Here is a 23,589-nt window from a genome sequence, read left to right as displayed (position 1 = left end):
CCAAAGGGTTAATGTAATCCCCAGTCGGGAATGGGCGGAGCCTCCAGCTGGGACGCAAACCGGACAAACCGAAAAGGCAACACTCAAATCTGGAAAAGAAAAATCTTTGTCGGACTCATTTATGTATCTGTTGGATCTTTGTGTTTCCTCTGTGGCTGCAGCTCTGCACCGACCCTGATCCTGATCCTGGTGAACCGGGCCGAGAAGAGCCACAAACACCGATGGAGAAGTTTTGGAGTTGCTGTCAGTTATGGGTGAAGTAGTCAGGACGTGGAGAGCTGGAGAGGCGTCCCGACAGAGAAAGTCCAGACTCGGATCAACAGGGCTGAGAGGAGCGCTCCCTGTCTGCGCGCTGTGAAACTATGGATCCTTCAGCATGAGAGTAAACGCGATGGTTCTCTAATGTGCTTCACACACATGCAGCAGGATTAACTCCAGTCACACAGGTCTGATGGTGGAGGAATAACTCGGTGTCAGAACAGAGATACAGATTGGTGTTTGCCGAAGCGCTGAGTGACACCATGTGGAGCCCGGGGACGTGGATGTGGAGAGCGGCTCTGTGCTGCATGCTCCTGGAAACATGTCTGCAGCCTGCTAGAGGTAGGACAAAGCGCGCTTGTGCTCTGCAATCACTTCTCTGTTATCTGCTATCAGCCTGTCCGTGCACAGCGGCTCAGTGTTTGGTGCTCACACACGAGGAGCTGCTGTAAACTGGAGCCACATGGAGGCAAAGTAAACAAGACAACATTAGGTTGTTTATGTTTACGGAGTGTTTACAGAGGAGAGAGGTGGCTGTGTGTTTCACTCTGCAGTCAGACCCCTCAACAGATCAATGAGTAATATAACGGTCTGTAACACAGCCAGGCTCACAGGTCCTTGGTCTGACACCAGCCTGTCTCTGAGATCTGCACCTAGCAGGTCCCTCACATCCTCTGCTGGAAGGATTTCAACAAACATCTCATGGGGAATCAGTGTTCAGCCTCTGCAGCCCCAGAGCTCCACCTCAGTGGACATTTTTAGAAGAAACCTTAAAGGGTAGCTTCGATATTTTTCAACCTGGACCCCATTTGTCCTGTTTGTGTGTCTTAGTGACTCATGGCAATGACAGTTTGAGAAATTGGTTCAGTATTAGTGACACCGCTGCAGCTGACAGCAGCAAAACAGACTGCAGTGTAACCACTTGGGGCAATTGTGCATCATCAATGTAGGTCCACCAACACTGACAGGCTCAGATTGGTGTTCGAAAGCCCGTCTCCACCAAACACTTTAGGACACATCTTTAAGAGATGCACGATATTGGATTTTTTGCCAATATAAAACAACTAATTCGGCCGTTAACTGATACAGATATATCTTCTTGTTTCTCCTCCTGATGTTAGTGATCATCAAGTCTCTTCTGTAGTGGATTAACATTATATTATACACACAGACTCTTATAGTGACGGCCCACCAGCAGATGGAGACATGAAATACTGTTCAGTGTCTGTGATATTCAGTCAGTGTGCTAAATAAGAAATGGGGGTGGGGGGACACTCCCCTGCCTGTATTGTTATTAATTATTATTCAATTGTTGGTGTTAGTGGTAACAGGGTGAAGGTAGGATTAGTTTTAATATACTTTCTTCTGCTTTTTTCCTTTCACCTGTCAGACCTGTAGAGTATAGACACACAGACACAAACACACAACAGCCAGTGCAGCCTTGTCCCCTGACAACACTTCATTTACAGGCCTGTATTCACTGTTTTTGTTGTTTTGTCAGTGTTCCAAAAAATGCACACCTAGTTTTTAATATATTATAGGCCTATTCTTTAATAGTTGGCACTGTGTCAGATCAGTGGTATGTTTTATTTTCAGGGATCTGTTTTATTAGGTTGCAGATTTGGGGGTCACAGGGGACACAGGGAACACATCCCCCTCTGTAGTTAGAACATGTGCATTTGTTCCTGCCACTAAAAAGATAAAAACAAGCAGAGGACTTATTTTGTTTTGATGAACTGTAAGAACATGACTCACAGACTTGCCAGTGCCTCGGGTGACATAGCTGGTGACAGTGCGCAACCTCAAAAGCAACAGTTACAAATCTGCCATAAAACAGAAACTATGTGGGATGGAAATGAGTGAGACATTTCCACCATAAACTGGTGCATAAACTGGAATGTCTTCATATGTATCCCTCCAAATGTTAGAACTAAACCTTCATCCTGACAGACACAGATAAATAGAAACACTAGAAACATCTTAAATACAATGCAAATCAGTGCAGCATAAAGCTGAATAAACGCCTCTGTGACAAACTGCCTACCTAAACTAAACTGACCACAGAGTGAGTGTTGTACTGTGTCACACAGCTTTGCACTTTGGGCTTTTGTTTTTTATCCTGTCCCCAGTTTGAGTCCCAGCAGCGACACAGTAGTGATTGTTTTTCCAGTTTTATTGTCAGCACTGTAACCGTCTGTCTGTGATCTCCTCCCACCCTCTCTCAGGTCTAAACATGTGTATGAGCGGCAGCGCTACGTCATGTGAAGAATGCCTCCTGATTCACCCCAGCTGCGCCTGGTGCGCACAAGAGGTAGAACTCACCTGCTGCGTTATTCTCAAGATTTAAACATTGATGGTGCAGGTTCAGTGTTTCAGCTCCGTCACCAGGAGGGAATGTTGGCGTTTAATGTTTCTGCAAACCGAGAATACGTCACATTTTCATGTGTGGTACCAGGGTGTCTGCAGGACCTTAAAATGTCTTAGATTCAGTTTTATAAATAGGGTTATATTTGAATCTGTGTGGTTTTAATTGCAGCAAACATTTAAATGAACCATCTTTTTATTTGTGTTGATTGACATGATTCAAGCTCTTGCATAAACATCATTTCTGATGTTACAAACCTTTAAACCGACCACTGAAACTAATACTGTCTTTTTACTTTATACTTGCACTCACCTGTTGGCAAAATGTAGATTGACCTGAATCACTCTAATAACCATATTCCTACATAAGACCTACCTCTGCAGGGGACAATATAATATTGTATACCATAAATTTATACTTGCATGCACTACTTGAATAAGAAGATGATTTGTCCAAAAAATGATCTAGAAAAGGTCCAAAAAAGCATTAAATTTAAGTGTCTTAAACCTGTAGACACTCTGCATCATGTCAGCGTTTCTAAAGTGACGTAGTATGTGAACTGACTTTGTCACCTGGAGGTGGAGGGAATGACACCTAGGCTAGATGCCCGCCAATCTGCAGACTGTTGTGTGAGACCAACAAGCCATAAAACCTGTTGTGTTTTGGCGACCCATCACTGTTTTTCAAGCTGCTTTTTACGCAGCAAACGTGGGTGTTTTGTAGCAACCTGTTGTTGTTTTGTCAGCTGGGAGAGCAGCACGAAAAGCATTTGTTTTTACTGAGACATGGCTGCATTACCTGCCAGGAGGGTGGCAGAAAAAATGTTCTTTTTTGTGAGACTTTGCTGCTTTACATTCTGTGATAGTGGCACAAAAACATTTTTTTCACAGAGACATTGATGCTTTTTCAGAGGAGATTGTGCCACCATAGTTAGGTATCTTAACCCAAAACGTGATCTGTTCTGAACTACAGTATAACCAGGTGTTTTTTGTGCCTAAACCTAACCAAACATTAACCACAGCATTGTTGTCATGCAAAGTTTCAGTGTATCCTGCTTCATAATAACCTGCAAATGTAACATTCGTGGTTTGCAGAAACGTACAATACCAACATTTTCTCTGTGCTTGGGTAGAGTGTTTCCACAGAGGTAAAACAATGATTTCACGCCATACGTGTCATCACAGTTCAACTCCTTATATTTTTATGACAGTCAGTAATGAAAGGTTTGTGGTTCTTCATCCTTCAGGAGTTCGGGAGGGGGCGGACTCTGACGTCACGCTGCGATTTTATTCAAAACCTGCATAAGAGGGGCTGTGAGGCACAGTTTGTTGAGTACCCCACCAGCAGTCTCTCCATCCTGAGGAGCAGGCCTCTGAGCTCTAAAGGATCTGGGTCGTCCCAGTACGACGTGGTCCAGATCATGCCTCAGAAGATCTCCCTCAGCCTGCGGCCAGGTATGTACAGACAGTTAGAGTTAGGAGTAATGAGAGAAGGAACACATTTCTTCTCTTCTTCAGTCTTGTTTGTTTTCCTGAGCACACCAGCTAACCAATTCCTCCATCCTTTCCATCCAGGAGCCCAGACGTGGTTTGGGCTGCAGGTGCGGCAGGTGGAGGACTACCCAGTGGATCTCTACTACCTGATGGACCTCTCTCTTTCCATGAAAGATGATCTGGAAACCATCCGTAACCTGGGCACCAAGCTGGCCCTGGAGATGGGCAAGCTCACCAGCAACTTCAGGCTGGGCTTCGGTTCCTTCGTGGACAAAAACATGTCGCCCTTCTCCTACACAGCACCCAAGTATCAGGAGAATCCATGCAATGGGTGGGTGGAGGCAGCAGGGTTTACTGCAGGTTTAAAGAGGACGGTGCTGTTACGACATTTGCATTCAAATACAGATAAATTATTATTAAAAAGCTCAGTGTAAATGTAGCTCTATCTATGTGAGGTTGGTCTTAAGAACTATTCTCTTGTGACTTTAACGGGCCAGGAAGAGAAATCCTGAAATAATAATTTACTCAAACCCACACAGTCTATTTTTGCACATTCATGAATCATGCATGGTCAGAGATCCTGCAGATGCAGGACGGGAGATTTTTCCGTATTCGATAAAGCCGAGTGAATAAACAGTTCTTCAAAATGGCCCCTCTCCTCGCTGCTCCTCATTGTTTGTTGATGAGGGCGAACTGAAAGGGAGCAGAACAGATAGAGGCTGAAAAGCTGCGGCACACGATGTTTGCCCCGGAGGTGAGGCTGCACTGCACTAACTCAGCGCCCTCCATCGCGCATCACTTCCCATCTAGGTTATGGCTTTGGTCGGGTGCATGCATGTGTGTGTGTCAGTCACACACAGTGAAGCACGGCAGGGAAATATTAAAAGAGATAGATGACAGCACTTTGACCTCTAACCAACCCAGCTTCTCTTCTGCTGTTGCTCATCCCGTTTATACAAGACGAGAGCGCGGCCTACATTCAGATCAGTCGGGGCTTTAAAGGAATGCGTCGTCCTAAAATGACCGCCACGTTTAACAACAGCAAAACTATACTGGTGCGTGTCTGTACTATAAAAAAAGGATTTTTCACATGTCTCCACGGTGGACGAAGAATCCAAAAACCCAGGAAATTCTTGATGTCATTAGGGTCCACAATTAACAACAGCGAAACTACATCAAAACATCGACTTACAAACTCACACAACTCGTCTAGTTTAATCGGAGTCTCATTTATCTAGTCGTACGCTCAGCACTTCCAAACACATGCATTCTCAGTAAAACTGTTATATTTAAAACTGAAATGGAAGTGAAACTTGAAGCCTTCCTATGAAAATTAGCATGTGTATGTAGTTAAAAATAGGTGGTAGACATTTTCCTAGTGCCAGCAGACCAGACCTGTGAGCAAGGATCTGCAGCTGATGAAAATGCCTTTAAGTTTCTGTTTTTTCTGGTGCATCACGGTCAATGTCACTGGTTGGAAAACAATTGACAGCAGCACGGAGGCCACTTAAATTGTAACTTATTTAGTCTCTTTCAAACTCAGTTCTGACTAAATTTTGAATTATTTTGAACGCTGCTCAGACAGAGACTGGCAGTATTTGGGGCAGACTGTCACTGCATCGCACTGGCAAAGGAAGCTAAAATTAGTGCGTCCAGCCGGGTGTCATATTTCCATCACTGCTGATCGGAGCTGGAGCCGATAAATACCTGTGACTACCGCAGAGTCATTTGTCCAGAGAGTGGATACAGATTGTAACCCAAGCACAACAGCAGATGTCAGCGGGTGTTAGTGGGTTTTTTTGGCCAGTGGTAAAAGGGGCTATACCTATGCTCTCTTCAAAGCCAGACTCCACTGACAAAATCAGTCATCTTACCTCACAACATAACACAAACTAACTAACCGATCGATGCAGCGGTAGAGCAGTGTTAATGGAGTCTGGCTTTGAAGAGAGCAGAGATACGTTTCACTTTGAGTTCAGTTTTAAATACGAACGTTTTCATAAAAATGCATGTGTTTGGGAAGAAACTGAGGATATGACTGGATAAATGAGACTTGGATTATACTGCACGAGCTGTGTGAGAGTTTGTAAATGGATGTTTTGATTGATAATTGATAATTATCAAGAGCTTTCTTTGTTTGTGGATTCTAAGTTCTATGTGGAGGCATGTGAAAAAGTTTTGTACACAAATTCAACACAGGGTGAGTAATCGATAAACAAATGTTTACTTTAGGGGTGAAGTATTCCTTTAAGAATACCCAGTGTTACATTTTACGTCGCTGTCGAAGAAATATTAGCTGTTGGTGATACTTTAAAATAACGCTGCTTGGACTGATGCAACGTTTAATGAATGTTATACAGATCAAGTCAGCTTCATCACATTGGTGTAAATAAATAGCAAAGATAAATAGAGACAGATTTAATTTAGTTTATTTAAGAAAGGTCAGTGTAAATTAATAAATACACATGGTATAAAAATGCAAGAATCCGCCAAGAGGCTATTTTTCATCCGTACTCCCTCGGCTAAGATGTAACACAAGGCTGCCTAAAATCCAACAAAGAACAAAAAAAACAAAATGACACAAAAAAGAAAACAGTGCATACAGTTTAGAAGACTTCTGTAGATGGAGGCTGAACCTTTGTGCTGCTTTGCATATTGTCCTGATCCAAACATCCTGATCTCTACCTCTGTGTCACCCTGCACAGATACAAACTGTTCCCCAACTGCGTCCCCACTTTTGGTTTCCGCCACATCCTCTCACTGACGGACAAAGTGGACCGCTTTAACGAGGAGGTGCAGAAGCAGATGGTGTCTCGCAACCGGGACGCACCAGAGGGCGGATTTGACGCCATCCTGCAGGCTGCTGTTTGTAAGGTGACGTGTCTCATTTCTTAATCTCTGTTCTTATAGACGCTGACATCCATCAGCTACTGAGGGGTCTTTATTTTGAGATTCCTCGACTGCTCCCTGACTCGGCTGTGCTGAGTGACAGCACACATTTGGTTCAGACGGAGGGGGAAGCCGCTGTGGAACTACTGAGATGCCCCCGTGACAAGCGTCTGGCCTATTTGCCTGTTAATTAAAAGGACCAGGGGGGATGGACAGGAAGTGCAGTCTGGTGCAGCTGGTTAAACATGAGGACGAGTCACTTGCAGGCCCGGTCATATCCCTGTTTTCCTCTCCCAATTTAATTGTTTTCTACAGGAAGAGAATGACTCCCTGCGAGCAGCTCCTGCCTTGTAATTTACTCGTGCTGCACTATTTCAAACGCTCACTGGTCAGGAGGGAGGGCCGGGTCCGTCCACAGGCCTCATTGATCCTGGCTCTGTCTTATTTTTAAATCTAACTCCATTTAGGAGTTTAATGTGCAGGTTATCACGTGAATATGACTTAAAATAAACTAATTTATTGTGTGTAAAAAAAGAAAAGTACTTACTTAATTTGAGAAAAAGACAAGCTGACTCACTGTCACACAGATGTTCATTTTTATGTGTGCGTGTTGGCAACAGCTATAGCTGGATGCATTATGTTTTTTGGGTTGTCTGTCCATCCGTCTAACTCCTGTGAACAGTATCTCTCAAGAACACCTTCAGGGAATTTTCCTCTAATGTGGCACAAACGTCCATCTGGATGTCAGGATGAACTGATTAGATTAAGGCAGTCGAAGGCTTGTTCAACCAACAATAACCCTTCTGTTTTCATTCCTTTAAGGGTCATTCTGACTGATGTTAATGTAAAATATGCAATACTGTGAAACCGTGATATTTTCTGAGATGATTATCAAACCATGAAAATCTCATACTGTTGCAACCCTAATTTGGCACAAACATCCACTTGGACTGAAGGATGAAGTGATCAGATTTTGGTGGTCAAGGGTCACTGTGATCTTGTGTCTGTCTCATTCTCATGAGCCCAATATCTCCGAAACCTCTTTAGGGATTTTCTTAAATTTGGCACAAACATCTACCCGTACTGAAGGATGAACTGATCAGATTTTGGTGGTCAAGGGTCACTGTGATCTTGTGGCTGTCTCATTCTCATGAGCCCAATATCTCCGAAACCTCTTGAGGGATTTTCTTTTTTTTTTTTTAAATTTATTAATAAACAAACAAACAGACAATCAGATATACAGGCAAGCAAACAAACCGACAAAACAAACACAAAGCAAACAAAACAACAGTAGACATCGAATATAAAAGAGGGAGGAAGAGAATAGGACAAAATTATATTCATGGCAGAATGAGAGAGAAAGAAGAAAAAAAAAAAAGAAAAACTGATTAGTGACGTGTTAGGCTGTATGCATGTGAGGAGATGTGTGTGTGTGTGTGTGTGTGTGTGTGTGTGCACTTGTGTGTGAGCATATATAGTTATGTTTTGTATTATGTATTATCTGTTTATGTTAGAAATAATGGAATCAGTGTAGGTTCATGTACCGAAGATGCTATGGATTGTGTGGTGCTGTGAAAAGGGAGTCAGGCGTCTATAGAAATCAATTTGTTGATAAATGAGGACCAGATTTTGTTGAAACGGGGTATGTTGTGATTAACTGATGCAGACATTTTTTCAATTGAAATTTGATCTATTAATAAGTTCTTCCAGTGGGTTATGTTCAGTTGATTTCTTGTTTTCCAGTTTAGGAGGATTGTTTTCTTGGCGACAGCTAGGGCTGTGAACAGTGTCGTTTTGATACGATTATTTAGTTGTAGAGTTGACATGTCTCCTAAGATGCAGAGTTGGGGGGACAGAGGGATGCGACAGCTCAGTGTGTGTAATAAGTGATCTGTGACTTGAACCCAAAATTGCCTAACTGATGTGCAATACCAGAAAGCGTGTACATAGTTGTCGGTGGTGTTTTGTGTGCAATGAGTGCATTGGTCTGATGTACTGAATCCCATTTTATGTAACCTTTCTCCTGTATAATGTGTCCTGTGGTTAACCTTGAATTGAATGAGCTGTAGATTTGGGATTTTACAATGAGTGAAGTTATTTTTGCAGATTTGGTGCCAGAAGTCTGAGTTGGGAGTGATGGAGAGATCCTGTTCCCACTTTGAAACTGGGAGAGAAATAGAAGTGTCGGTATTGATTAGAAATCTATATATCTTTGAGAGTAATTTGTTAGAGCCAGAAATCTTTACAAAATCATCTATGACAGTGGTTTGATCCTGAGTACTGAATGTATTGTTAAGTTTTGGGAGAATGTTCGACATAAGCTGTAAATACTGGAGGTATTGACTATTACTGATGCTGAATGTCTGGATTAATTGTTGAAAATTGATAATTTTGGATTCCTGAATGATATGGTGGAGATGTGTGATTCCTTTATCTTTCCATGATGTGAAGTTTAATGGTTTCCTATTTATTGTAAAATCTGGGTTGTTCCATAATGGTGGATGAATGGATGGTGCAACTGTGGAGCTTTTAATGCAAAAGATTTTCCACCAAGCTGTCAGAGCTGAGGCTGTGGAAATACTTTGAAAACAGGTGTGATATTTAATTGTTTGACTGATGAATGGGAGATCTGAAAGATTTATAGTGATGCATAGTGCCTGCTCAGTTTCTAACCAGTGAGAATCAAAATCTGAAGGGGTGAGCCATTGTTTTAAGTATTTTAACTGACTTGACAGATGATAAAGTTCAAAGTTTGGTGCTTCTAATCCTCCCTGAGTTTTGGGTTTCTGTAATGTTTTAAGCTTTATACGAGGTGTTTTATTTTTCCAGTAAAACTGTGATATTGCTGTATTAAGAGAATTGAGCCAGGGTGGATTTGGAAGGGTAGGGATCATAAAAAATAAATCATTAATTTTTGGGAGGACTGACATTTTTATTGTTGAAATTCTTTCTAAAAGTGAAATGGGTAGTTTTGTCCAACGATTGAGGTCATTTTGTATTGATTTGAGTAATGGTGTGTAATTTAGATTGAACAGCTCTGACAGCTTGGGGGATATATTTAATATTTCCTATGGGGAGATGAAACTGTGAGGTGAGGGCTGCCACATCCCTTGAGGGATTTTCTCAAATTTGGCACAAACGTCTACCCAGACTGAAGGATGAGCCGATTAGAATTTGGTGGTCAAAGGTCACTGTGACCTCACAAAAAATGATTTTGGCCATAACTCAAGAATTCATATGCCCTCTTGACAAATCAGACATTTGGTCCACTAATCTTGGGTGTCGACCTTGAAGCTGTGCTGATTTTACAGACCGTCTGTGCTGTCGTGTTGAAGACGTGTGTGAATTGTCCATGTTTTAGAACTACTGTCATGGCTCCATATGAGTCTGGACAGACATGGATGTAAACTGTAACTGCAACTTGACTGGTTTCGAGGAGGGTTATAGCCTCGAGGCTGCAATTCTAGTTTGACATTTGAAGCCTCTGTTGAGGTTTTTGTTTTAAGCTTTGAATGTCTGTCTGTCATCCTAAAAAAAGTTGAACAAAATCATCAGTTAAAGTGAGCTAGTCTTTTTTGTCATTAAATCGATGTTCTTTGGTAATTAATGGTGCTGTTAGACCGACTCATTAACACAGGTGCGTGTTTCCCTTTTGTGTAGAACAAGCTGGAGAGCAAAGTTTGTTTGTTTTTACCGCAGTGAAAATGTTGTTACAAAAGGTTTAACAGATATGGACTAAAGCAGAATATGTTGATAGCTAAAAAAGTTAGTGAATTTTGGGAATGATAACATCGATCTTTTTTCAATTAACTTTGACTTTTGGACTTGACAACACTCTGGAGTTACTGGAAATGTTTGGAATCTAACTCTACAAATAGAATAATACTGATAATATTAGTGTGGCGTAATCTTTATCTGCAACTGTGCAGATAAAAACAGGGTTTCAACAGAATGAATAGACATGAAAAAACAAAACTGCACAGTATTTGAAAGTCAACATTCTAACTGGAGCTTAAAACTTTTCAGTAAACATGTTTAATGCACATACTTTGTCCTTGAGTTGAACCCACTTTATCTCCTTGCAACATAATTGCTTCCCTCAATAACAGGAAGTAGTCATTGGTGTGTTTAAAGCTTAACCTTCTCACACACAACTTAAATTTGTGGTGCTGAATGAGGCCTATGATGGGGGCATGATTCATGGCTCCTTTGTACAGAAGGTTCAGGGGACATATTGAACAAAAGAATGACAGAGTCCCTCTCATCAGTGGCTGAAACGTCATGTTTCTGAAGCAGCGTGCGTTAGTCAGCACTCTGTCAAACGCTCACTCTGCTGTAGGCTGTTGTTTCCTATTGATAACCAGCCTGCAGCAGAAAACTCTGGCTGCTGATACACTCTCACTGTGTGTGTGTGTGTTTGCATCAGTGGTTTTCAAGCTTGTGGAAAATATTGATGAGTTTTAGTTAAATGCCGGTAGAAGCCAGAATATGAAGCCGTTTACTGATGTGTTTATGTTGTTGAGAGCTGGAAGGAGTTGATTGAGAGACAGTTGATGAGGTGAATAATTGTTTCAGTCATTTTGTAGGCAAATAAGTCAAACATTTGCTTCTTCAACGTGTGAATTTGATGCTTTTGTTCATCACGCATGATAATAAACTGAATAGCTTTGTCTTTGTGGTCTGTGGCTGGATAAAACACCACTGTAAGACGTCACCTTGAGCTATAAGAAAGACACAGGACATGTTCCACTATTCTTCTGACATTTAATGACCAAACGATGAATCAAGGATATAACAGTTGTTTCTGTCGTCTGTAGTTGGAATGCTCTCCTCACATGCTGACTCTAACAACTAACCAAAATCATCTTTTTTGTATGATGCTAATAATCAAACCTAATAATAGTACCAAGGTTATATTAAATTCTCTGCACAGACAGGAAGGGTACATAAAACATCTCCTCTGCTGTAAACAGGAGGAGATCGGTTGGAGAAAGGAGGCCTACCACCTGCTGGTGTTCGCCACAGATGACGTGCCTCACCTCGCCCTGGACGGCCGGCTGGGAGGCCTCGTCCAGCCCCACGATGGACGCTGTCACCTCAATGAAAAGAACGAGTACAGCGCCTCCACACAGATGGTAAGACGAGCTGCTCCCTCTGTTATTTGACTCTCAAACAAAGCAATGTTTAATATCAGAGGTGGGTTAAAGACCCCTCCACTGGGGTGTCGGTGGCTTAGTGGTAGAGCAGGCGCCCCATGTACAAGGCTGTTGCCGCAGCGGCCCGGGTTCGACTCCAGCCTGTGGCCCTTTGCTGCATGTCACTCCCTCTCTCTCTCCCCTTTCACGCTTGTCTGTCCTATCAAATAAAGGCTAAAAAAATGTTTATCAGTGTAGACAGTTTAGGTGTGAGCTGCAGAGTGTTGGAGATATCAGCCGTAGAGATGTCTGACTTCTCTCCAGTATAACAGAACTAGATGACACTCATCAGTGGCTCTTTACAGAAATCATGACCTGGTTACTCAAGATAATCCACAGACCTTGTTGCTGCAGTTTCATGTAGGAACTATTTTCTTTCTACTGAACTACACCTGCCAACCGAAGCACTTCAAAGAAGGAAGTGTGCATCTACTCAGGAGTGAGAGGCTCGTACTCATGTGCAAGAAAGAAGAAAGAAAATAGTTCCTGCATGAAACTCTCTATGTCAATGTCTGTGTGTGTTTTTTTGCCACTTTGAGCTCCACAAGCTGAGTGTCATCTAGTTCTGTTATACTGGAGAGAAGTCAGACATCTCTACGGCCCATATCTCCAACACTCTGCAGCTCACACCAAAACTGTCTAGATCAGAGGTGTCAAGCATACGGCCCAGGGTCCAGTCCGGCCCACTGGATGACTCTGCACACCTAATAGTGATGCACTTGTGACGACGAAGAGGTGCCAGGTTTCAGGAGCAAGTTAAACACTGAGTAGCTTTCTTCATTCATCCTCTCCTTCAGAGGCTTTTCCATACTGACCAGAATACAGCTCTTTTCTGTCACTTCAGTTTGGTGATCACGACACAGGAGGGGAAATGTATGGAAAAATGCAGCGAGTAGTAGACTGTCGAAAAACTGTTGAAATTGCATTTATGCTTCTGAAAACATCACAGCGTGTGTTTACAGCGTTTAGCATTTTTTTAAATTAACTTAATTAAACCAAAAAAAAGGGAAAATTGGAGGTGTTTGTTATTTTTAGGATATTATGCAATGGTTTCACTGGTCAGGCCCACCTGCGATCAGTCACACTGTATGTGGCCTGTGAACTAAAATTAGTTTGACACCCCTGATCTAGACTGATAAACAGCTCCACAGGTCAAACGAAAACTATGTATTTTTGATTATGGGGTGAACTGTCCCTTTAAGAGAGAAATACGAGCAGTGTTATTTAAGCAACATGATCCATTAACCAGTGTAACATTTGAATGAGCCGGAATTATGTAGATCTTACAGCAGCTTTTAATCCTCTGAGTTCAAACCTGGACTATACTGTAACACACACACACACACACACACACACACACACACACACACGTTCCCATAGCTGAATAAAGCTCAGGTACTTTTCCGTACAAAACCCAGCTGTGAATGGACGCTGGAATTTTTAGTGTTTACCCAAAGAATGACTAAGAGGTCTGTGTTATTCGTTGAACCTGCTTCCTTCTCTGATGACAAAGCTTTGTATGATTGCTTGTTCACCTTTTATGGATTTCTGGCTCCACTTGGCTCCTGTCCAACCACAGATTACTGGATCTGAGTGCATTCAGTGTCTGATGTGTTTGATAATCCGTCTTTATGTCAAAGAAAGACTCGAGTGAGTTCAGCTGAAGTAAAATACTTATTTAACCCGACAACTTGAAAAGGAACACATGCTTATTAATAGCAGCAGTCTGCGGTGGTTGCTGCCGAGGGAAGGGCCAATGCAAACGGCCACACCTGGAGGCTGCCAGTAAAACCACACAATGCACTGCTGACCTGTCAACACACGGCAGAAAGGTACAAAGATTTCTCTTTGAGAACTTTGGCCCACATTTTCCACCAGACTCTTCCAGCTGGCACCATCTGATCTGATCTGAGTGTCAGTGCCAATCAGGAGCCAGTGGATTTTTTTGTTGTATGCAGCAGAAGCTCACAAAGAAAGTTTTACTCACATGATGCAGTTACACAGTGTCTGAAGATGTCGGAGCGCTGATGCTATAAACATGGATCAATATCATGTGGACAGCACTGAGCTCCCACAGCAGAGTCACCAGGAGAAACTGTGGCATTGAACATTTCTGCAAACCACAAATATTTAACATTTGTGTGTTTCATACGGATCATATCAGCATCAGCAGTGTATGAGCTGACTTTGTCATCAGGACATCTAGACGAGACGCGTGCCAAGCTGCAGACCACTGTTCAAGTCCGACAGACAACAAAACTGGTTGTTGTGTAGTGACCCATGGTGCTTTTGCAGCGGCTTTTCAGCCCTCAAACATGGGTGTTTGTTAGTGACCTGTCACTGTGTTTCCGGCAGCTTTTCAGACCCTTATCATGGTTTTTTTTTTTTTAGGGACCCGTGGCTCTTTCAAGTGGCTTTTTCTCTGTCAAACAAGAGTGTTTGTTAGGGACGTGTCACTGTGTTTCCAGCAGGTTTTCAGCCCTTAAACATGGGTTTTTTAGTGAGTCATGGTCTTTTTTTTAAGTGTTTTTTTCTCCCCCAAATGAGAGTGTTGTTTAGGAACTCATCACTGTGTCTCCACCAGATTTACAGTCGCCAAATGTGGGTGTTTCTTAGGGACTCATCACGGTTTCCAGCGGCCTTTTAGCCTCCTAACATGGGTGTTTTTTTAGGAATCCCTAGCTGTGTTTCCTGCAGCTTTACAGCCATAAAAATGTTTTTTTCAAGTGGCTTTTTCATCCTCAAGCAAGGGTATTTTTAGGGACCCGTGACTGTGTTTCCAGTGGTTTTTCTGCCCCCAAGCATGGATGTTTTTTTTAGGAATCCCTCGCTGTGTTTCCAGCGGCTTTTTAAAGTTAAACTCTCACTATGTTTCCTTTGGCTTTTTTTTTTAGTGACTTGTCTGTGTTTTTCCAGCGAGGATAGTGCCGTGAAAAGACCTTCTTGCTTTTTCACTGGGGATTGTCCCCCAAAAGCAGTTTTTTTTTTGCCAAAACATGATCTTTCCTAAACCATAACTAAGTGGTTTGTGCCTAAACCTAACCACACATTAACTGCAGCATTGTTAAAGTGTTAAGTTTCAATGTATCCACCACATAATAACCTGTAACTGTAATGTATCCAGGGTCTGCAGAAAAGTACAATGCCAGCATTTATTCAGGCGATTGGGTTGATTTTTCCGTTTGTTTTTCTGGTCTATTTTCCACTAAAAGCAGAATTTAAAAAATCCTGTGTAGAAACTCTGTTGTGAAAGGAGAGGATTTATTTTTGACCTCAGTCTTATTATGCCTGATACAGATCATTCAAAGGACACACTGTTCCATATTTCTGTTTTTGAGTAAGAACACTGGATGTCAGAGTTTGTTTCTTTTCCATTGTCCATCTGAAATAAGAATCTCAGTAGGAACGGAGCTGCATCCAGTGAAAATATCCACATCTCACAGTTTGATCTGGAACGTTGTCTTGATGCCGAAGAAGATGAAGATGAGCTCTCGTCTTAAAGGACATCAACCTTTTAGTCTGGTGTCAGAGGGCCAGCAGAGCGATGTAAACACAAGAACTTCGACATCCGTTAGCGAGCTCCCTGACTGAACTCTACTTTATCTACGGACAGTATGTGTGGAGGAAAATACCCATAATGCCCTTTGCCACCTCTCTGTACAGGATTATCCCTCTCTGGCTCTTCTGGGGGAGAAACTGGCAGAAAATAACATCTTCCTCATCTTCGCTGTGACAAAACGGCTCTACGTTATTTATAAGGTACGTCGATTTTTATCTTAAAGGACACATACTTTTCCTATTAATGAAATATTTATGTAATTGATGCTGTATCTTATTTCCTTCAAAGAACTTTACTGCACTCATACCTGGAACCACCGTGGAGATCCTGGACCAGGACTCTAAGAATGTAATTCAGCTCATTGTGGCAGCTTATAATGTGAGTAAAGAAAAGTGTCAGTGTGTGTGGTTTCCTGTTTATGTATGTGTGTGTGAGAGTTGAGTAACGACACAGAGGGCTTTGAGAAGAAAGATAAGATGAGGGGGAGGAAACGGGAGGGAAATTCTTTAAAGTCTTCCCACTACTGTGACACTCTTAATGAGCCTCCAGCTGACATGGGTGGCTGCACGCAAGCTGGATTTCTCATCTCGGTGGAGAGGATGGGAGAGACGCAGGGAGTTCAACAGCTGACTTTGGAGCTAATTAGATTATTTAAAAATGCTGTGCACGTTTGTTCAGCCTCTCAAATGTGAGGATTTCTTGGAAAACATTTTTAAGTTTTGGACTGTTGGTCAGACAAAACAAAGAAGATGCCACAGTATAGCTAAGAAACTGTGATGGACATTTTTCAATGTTTTCTAACAATTTCTAGAATGATCGAAATTATTAAATGCTGCCCTGCTGTGGGACGTTTCGTTAAAGCTGGGATCAGCAAAAATCTTCTTCAGCCTCCTCCTGCAACTCCCACCTCGTTGTCCTAAGCCCCTCCCACCAGACCCACAGGCGTATGCACGCGCTTCATACAGTAACCCAGTGTTTCACATACACTGATTTATTTAATCACATTTCATTGCAGAGTTGTGTGCAGCTCATTCAGCCCCTCCTCGCCACTCTCTCACAGTTTATCAGACCACAAATGAGACGAGAATTAGCTGCTAGCCGCCTTACGGTCCCTCCACCTCGCTCCCCGCCACTGTGGAGTGATTCCCCGGGAGGAGAGCAGGAAGCAGCTTGGGAACCTGCCAACAAATCCCCAAGTGCCGGGTGTCACAGTAGGCTATTGGATAGCAGCAGCGCCAGGTCTAACCTGCGTAACAGCAGCAACAGAAAGTTTGCTGATCCAGCGAGGAGTTGAGGCTGCTCAGTCTGGGGCTTACTGGATTCGGGTTGCTGGGGCTGCTGACTGGGGGTCAGTCTCAAGAGTTGTTGCCCGCTCTCCTCATGACGAGGTGGTCTTAAGCGACAGGGAGCTCCACTTCACTGTGACTGTAAACTTACTTATAGAGATTTGAGGCTCTAGCTAATGTTAGCTACGTAAACTGTTCATTTATTGTCAGGCTCGCTGTTTGATCAGTCCGTCTTTCTTTTTTGGATTGTTGCTCTGTAGTGTAGACAGTTGTTACCAATGATGGAATAGCAACTTTCTCTGCAGGATTCACCACCATTGAATCAGGCTTTCATACACAGGACACCCATCAGCATTTGTAGAACAGCCAATAGGAACCCCCACTCTATGAAATGACGTGTGATTGGCCAAAGTCTCCTGTCACCGGTTAGATTGTCCAACGCCTAAAAACAGAGCCAAGAGGCGGTGCAGAGGTCTAGTTGTCTCTCAGTCCACTTGAATTATTATGCTCAAGTTTATGATGGAATTTTTTACGCCAAATTGAAACTGCCTACCCTAGCTTTAATTAGTAAAAGTAATATCATAAGTTCAAAGTTCAAAATCAAATCTTGATGAGTGGAACCAAAGAAATAAATTCATGCAAAGTAGTGTCAATACAATTTATGATCAACTGTTGTTTGAAACATTTTTCTGAACAGAAGAAAGACGCAGAAAACCAGCGACTAGTCTCTGCTTTTAAGACGTTATGGACTCCAAAGCAAAGGAATGAAGATGCAGAGATCAGTGGTACACTCATGTCTGTGGTCGTGTCATGACTGGTATATCACTTTATTAAGGGTTTTTATATGAGGGTGTGTTGAGTCTCAGCAGATCTCACTGCAGCAGTTTGGACTAATAAGTTGTGACTTAAAGCAGACAGTTTCAGAAATATTAATGTGTTGTGTTATTCTCTAGGCTGTCCCTCCTCTCTCCGTCTGAAGCCTCCTCTGACTGTCTCATGAGATTTATTTCCGTGTGTTTTCTGAAACCAAAGAACTGCACTGCGTGTCGTCAACCTTTCCCTAAATGTTTTCCTGTGTGGGTGTACAGATTTTTTCCTCGCCTCAGTCAGGAGGAACTGCATCTTGTTTTGGCCCGTGGCGGGGTATTCTATGCGACAGAGTCACGTCTCAAACGCCGACTTGACACGCTCAGTGTGTGGGAGTTGGCCTGAATGAAGTGCTTTGACTCACGGCCTTATTAACATTCCAGCTGCCACATTATATCCACCGCTCTGTGTGCAGGACAGGCTTTGTCAAACACTGTGAGGTCACGTCGTGTCACCAGCTCCTTTTTGCTTGAGCCTGACGGTGGCACGAAGCCGCTCCTCGCTGTGATGGTGTGAAGGGTCAGAAAAGTGTAAGTGTATGTGAGAGAGAGTGAATGAGGGCACCCGATCCTGATTTATCCTTGGCAGGGTTACATCCAAGTAAATGTGCATGACTGACTGGGGGTCGGGTTTCATATGTTGCACAGAGCCACACGCAGCTGGCATTGCAAACAGCCGCGGTATTTCACATCCACACACATGCAACCTGCCTTGGTGCACAGCGCCTGCGGTATGGGTGAGATTAACTGTAAAAATGTGCCTAACCAAGGCAACACATTCCCCATGTTTCACTCTTTTCCACACTGTTACTCAACCAGAGTTACAGGCCTGAGAGGACACACTGAGGTGGGTTTTAATATAAATGTGTGTGTGGGAGGCATCGCATTAACACAGCTCTGATTTCAGGACGCTGGAAAATGTTCATGTGCACGAAATCCTCTGTTCGCTGCTGCAGAGAAGCCTCGGAGGATTTATTTTACCAAGCAACAAAAGTTTTAAACCCCTGAGTCATTGACATGTACCAACAGTCTCTGTGTCCTCCCGGGTGTGTTCTCCTCAGAACATCCGCTCTAAAGTGGAGCTGTCAGTGTGGGATCACCCAGAGGACATCAGCCTTTCCTTCACCGCCACCTGCCAGGATGGACAGCCGCTGCCAGGCCTCAGGAAGTGTGCCGACTTGAAGATAGGAGACACTGTGAGTCCCTCTCCACCTCACCTCACATTATTAATGTTTCATGCATCCTGTGTCACTGAGGAGTCATGAGCAGCCTGGTTGTCTTTACCTGCACCGTTTTATAACACTGTGGCGTTACAAACTTTATCAGCTGCTTTATAATCTTACAGGGTCATCTCAGTAATTTCTGGAGCCTTTTTTCCTATGTTTTTGTGTCTGAGTGACTCATGGGAACAACATTTTTGAATTGGTCCAATATTGAGGGAAACTGCTGCAGCCATCGCAGCATTAACGGGCAAATTCGCTCCATTAATTTAAGTCCACTAAAGTGTTTTGTCACTGACAGGCTCAGATTGTTATTCTAAGTGTCTGACAACATTATGGAGAGGATCCCTACAGAGATAGAGCTTGAATTGACGGTGCAAACGTACCCTGAGTGGTGACATTGCAGCTGGTTTTGCTGCTCCTGCTGCAGCCCTCTCACTCAGTAGTGGACCAATATGAAAATAATTGTTCCCATTAATCACTTAGACACATAAACATAAGAATATAGAGTCCAGGTTTAAAAATACAGACGTTACCTTTTTAAGGAGATGATTTCTTGTGTTGATGATCATCTGAAAGTTAACTGTCACACACATTCAGCTTTTGATTGTGACCCACGAGCTGTTTAAGCTACAGCAGATTACTTTAAAACCATCACACACTCATGTGACTTTTTAATGTGAATAATGGTGCTGTTTTGTGCAAATAATTTTGCCTGTATTATTATCAGTACATTCAAAAACAGGCGCCTTTATATGACACATTCAGAGCAGTGTGTGTAGCACAGCTGAGGGCAGGTGGAAATCTTTGTTTGAGACTTTACTATCTGAGAGGTTGCTGATTCAAGCAGTTGCAGGTAGTGATTTCCTGTAAGAAATCTTTGAGGTTGGTACTGTCAGGCGCACATATCCCCCTCATGTGTGCAGATGTAAAAGAAAAGGTGTCTCTGTGTGAATGCCATGACCTGCAGCATGTGGTGTTGATCTGAGAGGTTGAGTTATGGGTTATGGGAAGTTTAAGTGTTGAGTTGTAATTGTTAGAGAGGAAACTATTTTTTCTGCAGACTTTGTGTTTCATGTTAGTGTTTTGTATGCAGCAGAGATATTTTGCTATGGAAACGACTTCAGCTGTGCTCAGGAGGTTTGGTAAAAAAAGTCTTCATATGTGTCAGTACAGATCTTCATCATGCAGGTGAAGACAGTACAGTACAGATGAGAGGACACAGAATGATCTGATCCTCACTGCTGGAGAGTCTGTCACAAGACTCAATGATATCTCTTTGTCTAGGTGAAGGCTGCAGAGGGCAGTCAGGTGTCAGTCAGGTGTCAGTCAGGTTTCAGTCAGGTTTCAGTCAGGTGTCAGTCAGGGGTCAGTCAGGTGTCAGTCAGGGGTCAGTCAGGTTTCAGTCAGGTGTCAGTCAGGTTTCAGTCAGGTGTCAGTCAGGTTTCAGTCAGGTTTCAGTCAGGTGTCAGTCAGGTTTCAGTCAGGTGTCAGTCAGGTTTCAGTCAGGTTTCAGTCAGGGGTCAGTCAGGTTTCAGTCAGGTGTCAGTCAGGTTTCAGTCAGGTTTCAGTCAGGTGTCAGTCAGGGGTCAGTCAGGTGTCAGTCAGGGGTCAGTCAGGGGTCAGTCAGGTTTCAGTCAGGTTTCAGTCAGGTTTCAGTCAGGGGTCAGTCAGGGGTCAGTCAGGTGTCAGTCAGGGGTCAGTCAGGGGTTAGGACGCAGCCAAAGGTTGTTGTATTGATCAGTCCTTTTCTTTACAGAGATTTGTGCTCTACAGAGCTGCACTTCTTCTTCAGGGTGACCGCAGGTCCTTAAGATGTATTTAATTGTCTTGAATTAGGAAAAGATGGGTCTTAAATGTTTATTAGTCACGTCACTATAAGAATTTCGGGTGTTGGAGCAACGGGAACTTCATTTTAATAAGAGGGAAACACAACACCTGACGCTGATCATGCAGTGTTAAACTAAGGCCTCAGCAGCCTGCCTGTTAGTTCATTTTCTTTTTGTGTTAAGCACACGTTTAATGGTAAGGAGAATATTTTCACTTTTGGTGTGTGTTTCCATCTCAAGTTTGGTCTCAACTTTCATTTAAAGTGGTCTTTAAAAGGTCGTAAAAGTCTCACAATTAACTCATTCATACCTGTAAACCCTAAATTATCATTCAAATATCTTTATTGATTTTACATTCTAACAATCACAGCAGTGCTCAGTCATGTGGAACATAAAGGCAGATAGTTGCCAGACGTTACAGACCGTCAGTGGAATACATGACATAAATAAAAAACTAATAAATAAATACAATTCAAATAACTAAATACATGGAAATATAAAAAAGCGACTTTTTTGTCTGCCTGTGTGTCCTTGTATCAGTCTGTGCCCCCTCTCTAAATTCAGAGGTATTTGCAGGTCCGTGAACGCAGCACAGGCAGAACTTGTCTTTTTCCCCTCAGCAGCAGTTTGAGGAGTTTTGAGTTGCCGGGTGGATAATTGATCAGTCGATCAGATCAGAGCTGATCAGATCAGATTGATGGATGACAGGAGCAGCTGTTTGTGTGTATAAGCAAACCTTTTGACCTGCCGCTCTGCTGCTCCATCTGTGCAGCAACTAATAACCGAACAGTACATATATATCCAACAGCACACCTATAAATGATCCAGCTCCAAAAATAGCAAATCAAAAAGTAGCGGCAGACGTTTTAATTGTGGCGATCTGCCTCAAATAAATGAATGTGTGTTAAACCCTGCAAGATAAGTCCATTTAGGAAGGTGGACAGTTAAAGCTTAGCTCTTATGAAATACATAAATGGCTCCAAATTCTGTCAAAGTTATCAGAGGAGTCACGTTTTGCCACTCGGCCACTGAGTCCAACTCCTGCAGTGGAGAGGAATCAATCAGAGCTGACACACGGATCAATCTTGTACCTTTGAGTTTAGGTCCAGGATTATTGTTAAAGTTAAAGTATAAAGTTTATTATTTCAATTATTATTACTGCCAATTCACCAACAATTGACAGAGATGTAAATATTGAGTGCATAAAAAAGTCTCAGATCTTTAACTGAAACCTGTGAAAAATGGGCAAAACAAATAAAAGTGTTTTGCATTTAAGTTTTTGTTCACATCTGGGAACATTTTAGAAAAGTTGCACTTTAGAGAAATGAAGGCATCACAGCACCTTGAACTGAATACAGCCACACTGGGCACAGATTGAGGCTGACGCACCGCTCTAGGGATTTTCTCTAAATATTTTTATATGAATTTAGAAATAGGTAATATTATATTTTTCGTTAAATTTGAAATTCATTCTAAAATATATTTCAGGTCGTGTCGTCCGGCATTAATCCTCCTGCTCTGCTCAGAGTGATAAAATAATCCCAGTCAGTGACTAAAGAAAGCGCAGTGTGACTTGGCCACTCGAACAAACACCGTGTGACCTTTGGATCCTTATAGAGGGAGTTCCTGTCTGATGAACTCAAAGTGATATTAAAGGGGAGGGCAGGTTATGTTTCACCTCATGGTAACCACAGAGAAGGTGTTAGCACCTGAGAGGAAGTGAAGACACAGTAGTGAAAGTCACAGTGAGACTGTGTGAGGTTCACTTCAGGACACTACATTTATATTCTCTCCCAATCTGAACCAATTTGCGTGTTGTTTCCTTCATGTGTAGTTTCCCTGATCTGTAAGTTGTATTTGAACGTCTTGATAACTCTTATCTCGATCTGAGAGGAGGAAAGACCCAATTATCATCACACAGCTCTGTTGGCAGAGACGGTTGAATATTTGCTGTCTTGCGTCTCAGCTGGCTTCGATCAGCAGCAGATTCAGCTCTGGGAAACACTTTCAGTCTCCCCATCACTGTCCTCAGGCTGCGTTCACACCATCAGCAGCTCAGCAACAGTGTTGAACCTGGCTGACTTTCTGCCTCACAGTCATCAGGACCGGCGATGAAGTCGATTTCTCCTCTGATATTTTCCCAGACTCATGGAAACTGACTCATTATTACAAACAGCTGTGCTATGTTTTGGTGTCGGATGAGCCTTCAGGCTTTTGTGTTACTCAAACTGCTACCTGCAGCAACATGCCCACATTAACACTGCTCAGATGAAGGCAGAGGAGGTAGTGATATCCAGAGGTGGTGAAAATCTAAAGTAATGATACCATTACTTCTGCTCAGCTGATTCTTTTCTCCAAAGGGACCTGTGGTTTTTAGGAGCACAGTCAGAAACAGGAAACAGTTCTCAGCTCGGTGTCTGGCTGACAGAATATTATTGCCTGGCGCCACAATAACCTGACGTCTCCACAGATATCAGCCTGAAAAATAGACACTCAGGAGTGCATGCACGATGTTCTGGTGTTACTCTGCTGTTCGAGCGCACCTGCTGCACGTCTACAATGAAAACAATAGATTTAAAGGTGCAAAAGACGCAGCATGTGTCCGACCCTTTAGACAGCAGGCCGGCGT

At 42.8% G+C, this 23,589-nt stretch overlaps 1 protein-coding gene across 1 annotated transcript in view; it reads left to right on the top strand.

Moving 5' to 3' along the window:
* Nucleotides 1-81: 81 nt before the first annotated feature.
* The window catches only part of itgb5 (integrin, beta 5), a 76,117-nt gene continuing 52,609 nt past the window's right edge, over nucleotides 82-23,589 (top strand). Inside the window, exons 1-9 of the mRNA XM_050049445.1 lie at nucleotides 82-600; nucleotides 2,484-2,569; nucleotides 3,870-4,077; nucleotides 4,198-4,447; nucleotides 6,822-6,990; nucleotides 11,979-12,140; nucleotides 15,864-15,959; nucleotides 16,048-16,137; nucleotides 18,973-19,107. Coding sequence (XP_049905402.1) covers nucleotides 522-600; nucleotides 2,484-2,569; nucleotides 3,870-4,077; nucleotides 4,198-4,447; nucleotides 6,822-6,990; nucleotides 11,979-12,140; nucleotides 15,864-15,959; nucleotides 16,048-16,137; nucleotides 18,973-19,107 — 1,275 coding nt within the window. The 5' untranslated portion in view covers nucleotides 82-521. The remainder of the gene's footprint in view (nucleotides 601-2,483; nucleotides 2,570-3,869; nucleotides 4,078-4,197; nucleotides 4,448-6,821; nucleotides 6,991-11,978; nucleotides 12,141-15,863; nucleotides 15,960-16,047; nucleotides 16,138-18,972; nucleotides 19,108-23,589) is intronic.

The sequence above is a fragment of the Epinephelus moara genome, chromosome 7 (assembly GCF_006386435.1).
Source record: "Epinephelus moara isolate mb chromosome 7, YSFRI_EMoa_1.0, whole genome shotgun sequence".
Classification (NCBI taxonomy): domain Eukaryota; kingdom Metazoa; phylum Chordata; class Actinopteri; order Perciformes; family Serranidae; genus Epinephelus; species Epinephelus moara.
The sequence above is the reverse complement of the archived record's forward strand: the minus strand, read 5'-3'. Positions and strand labels throughout refer to the sequence as shown.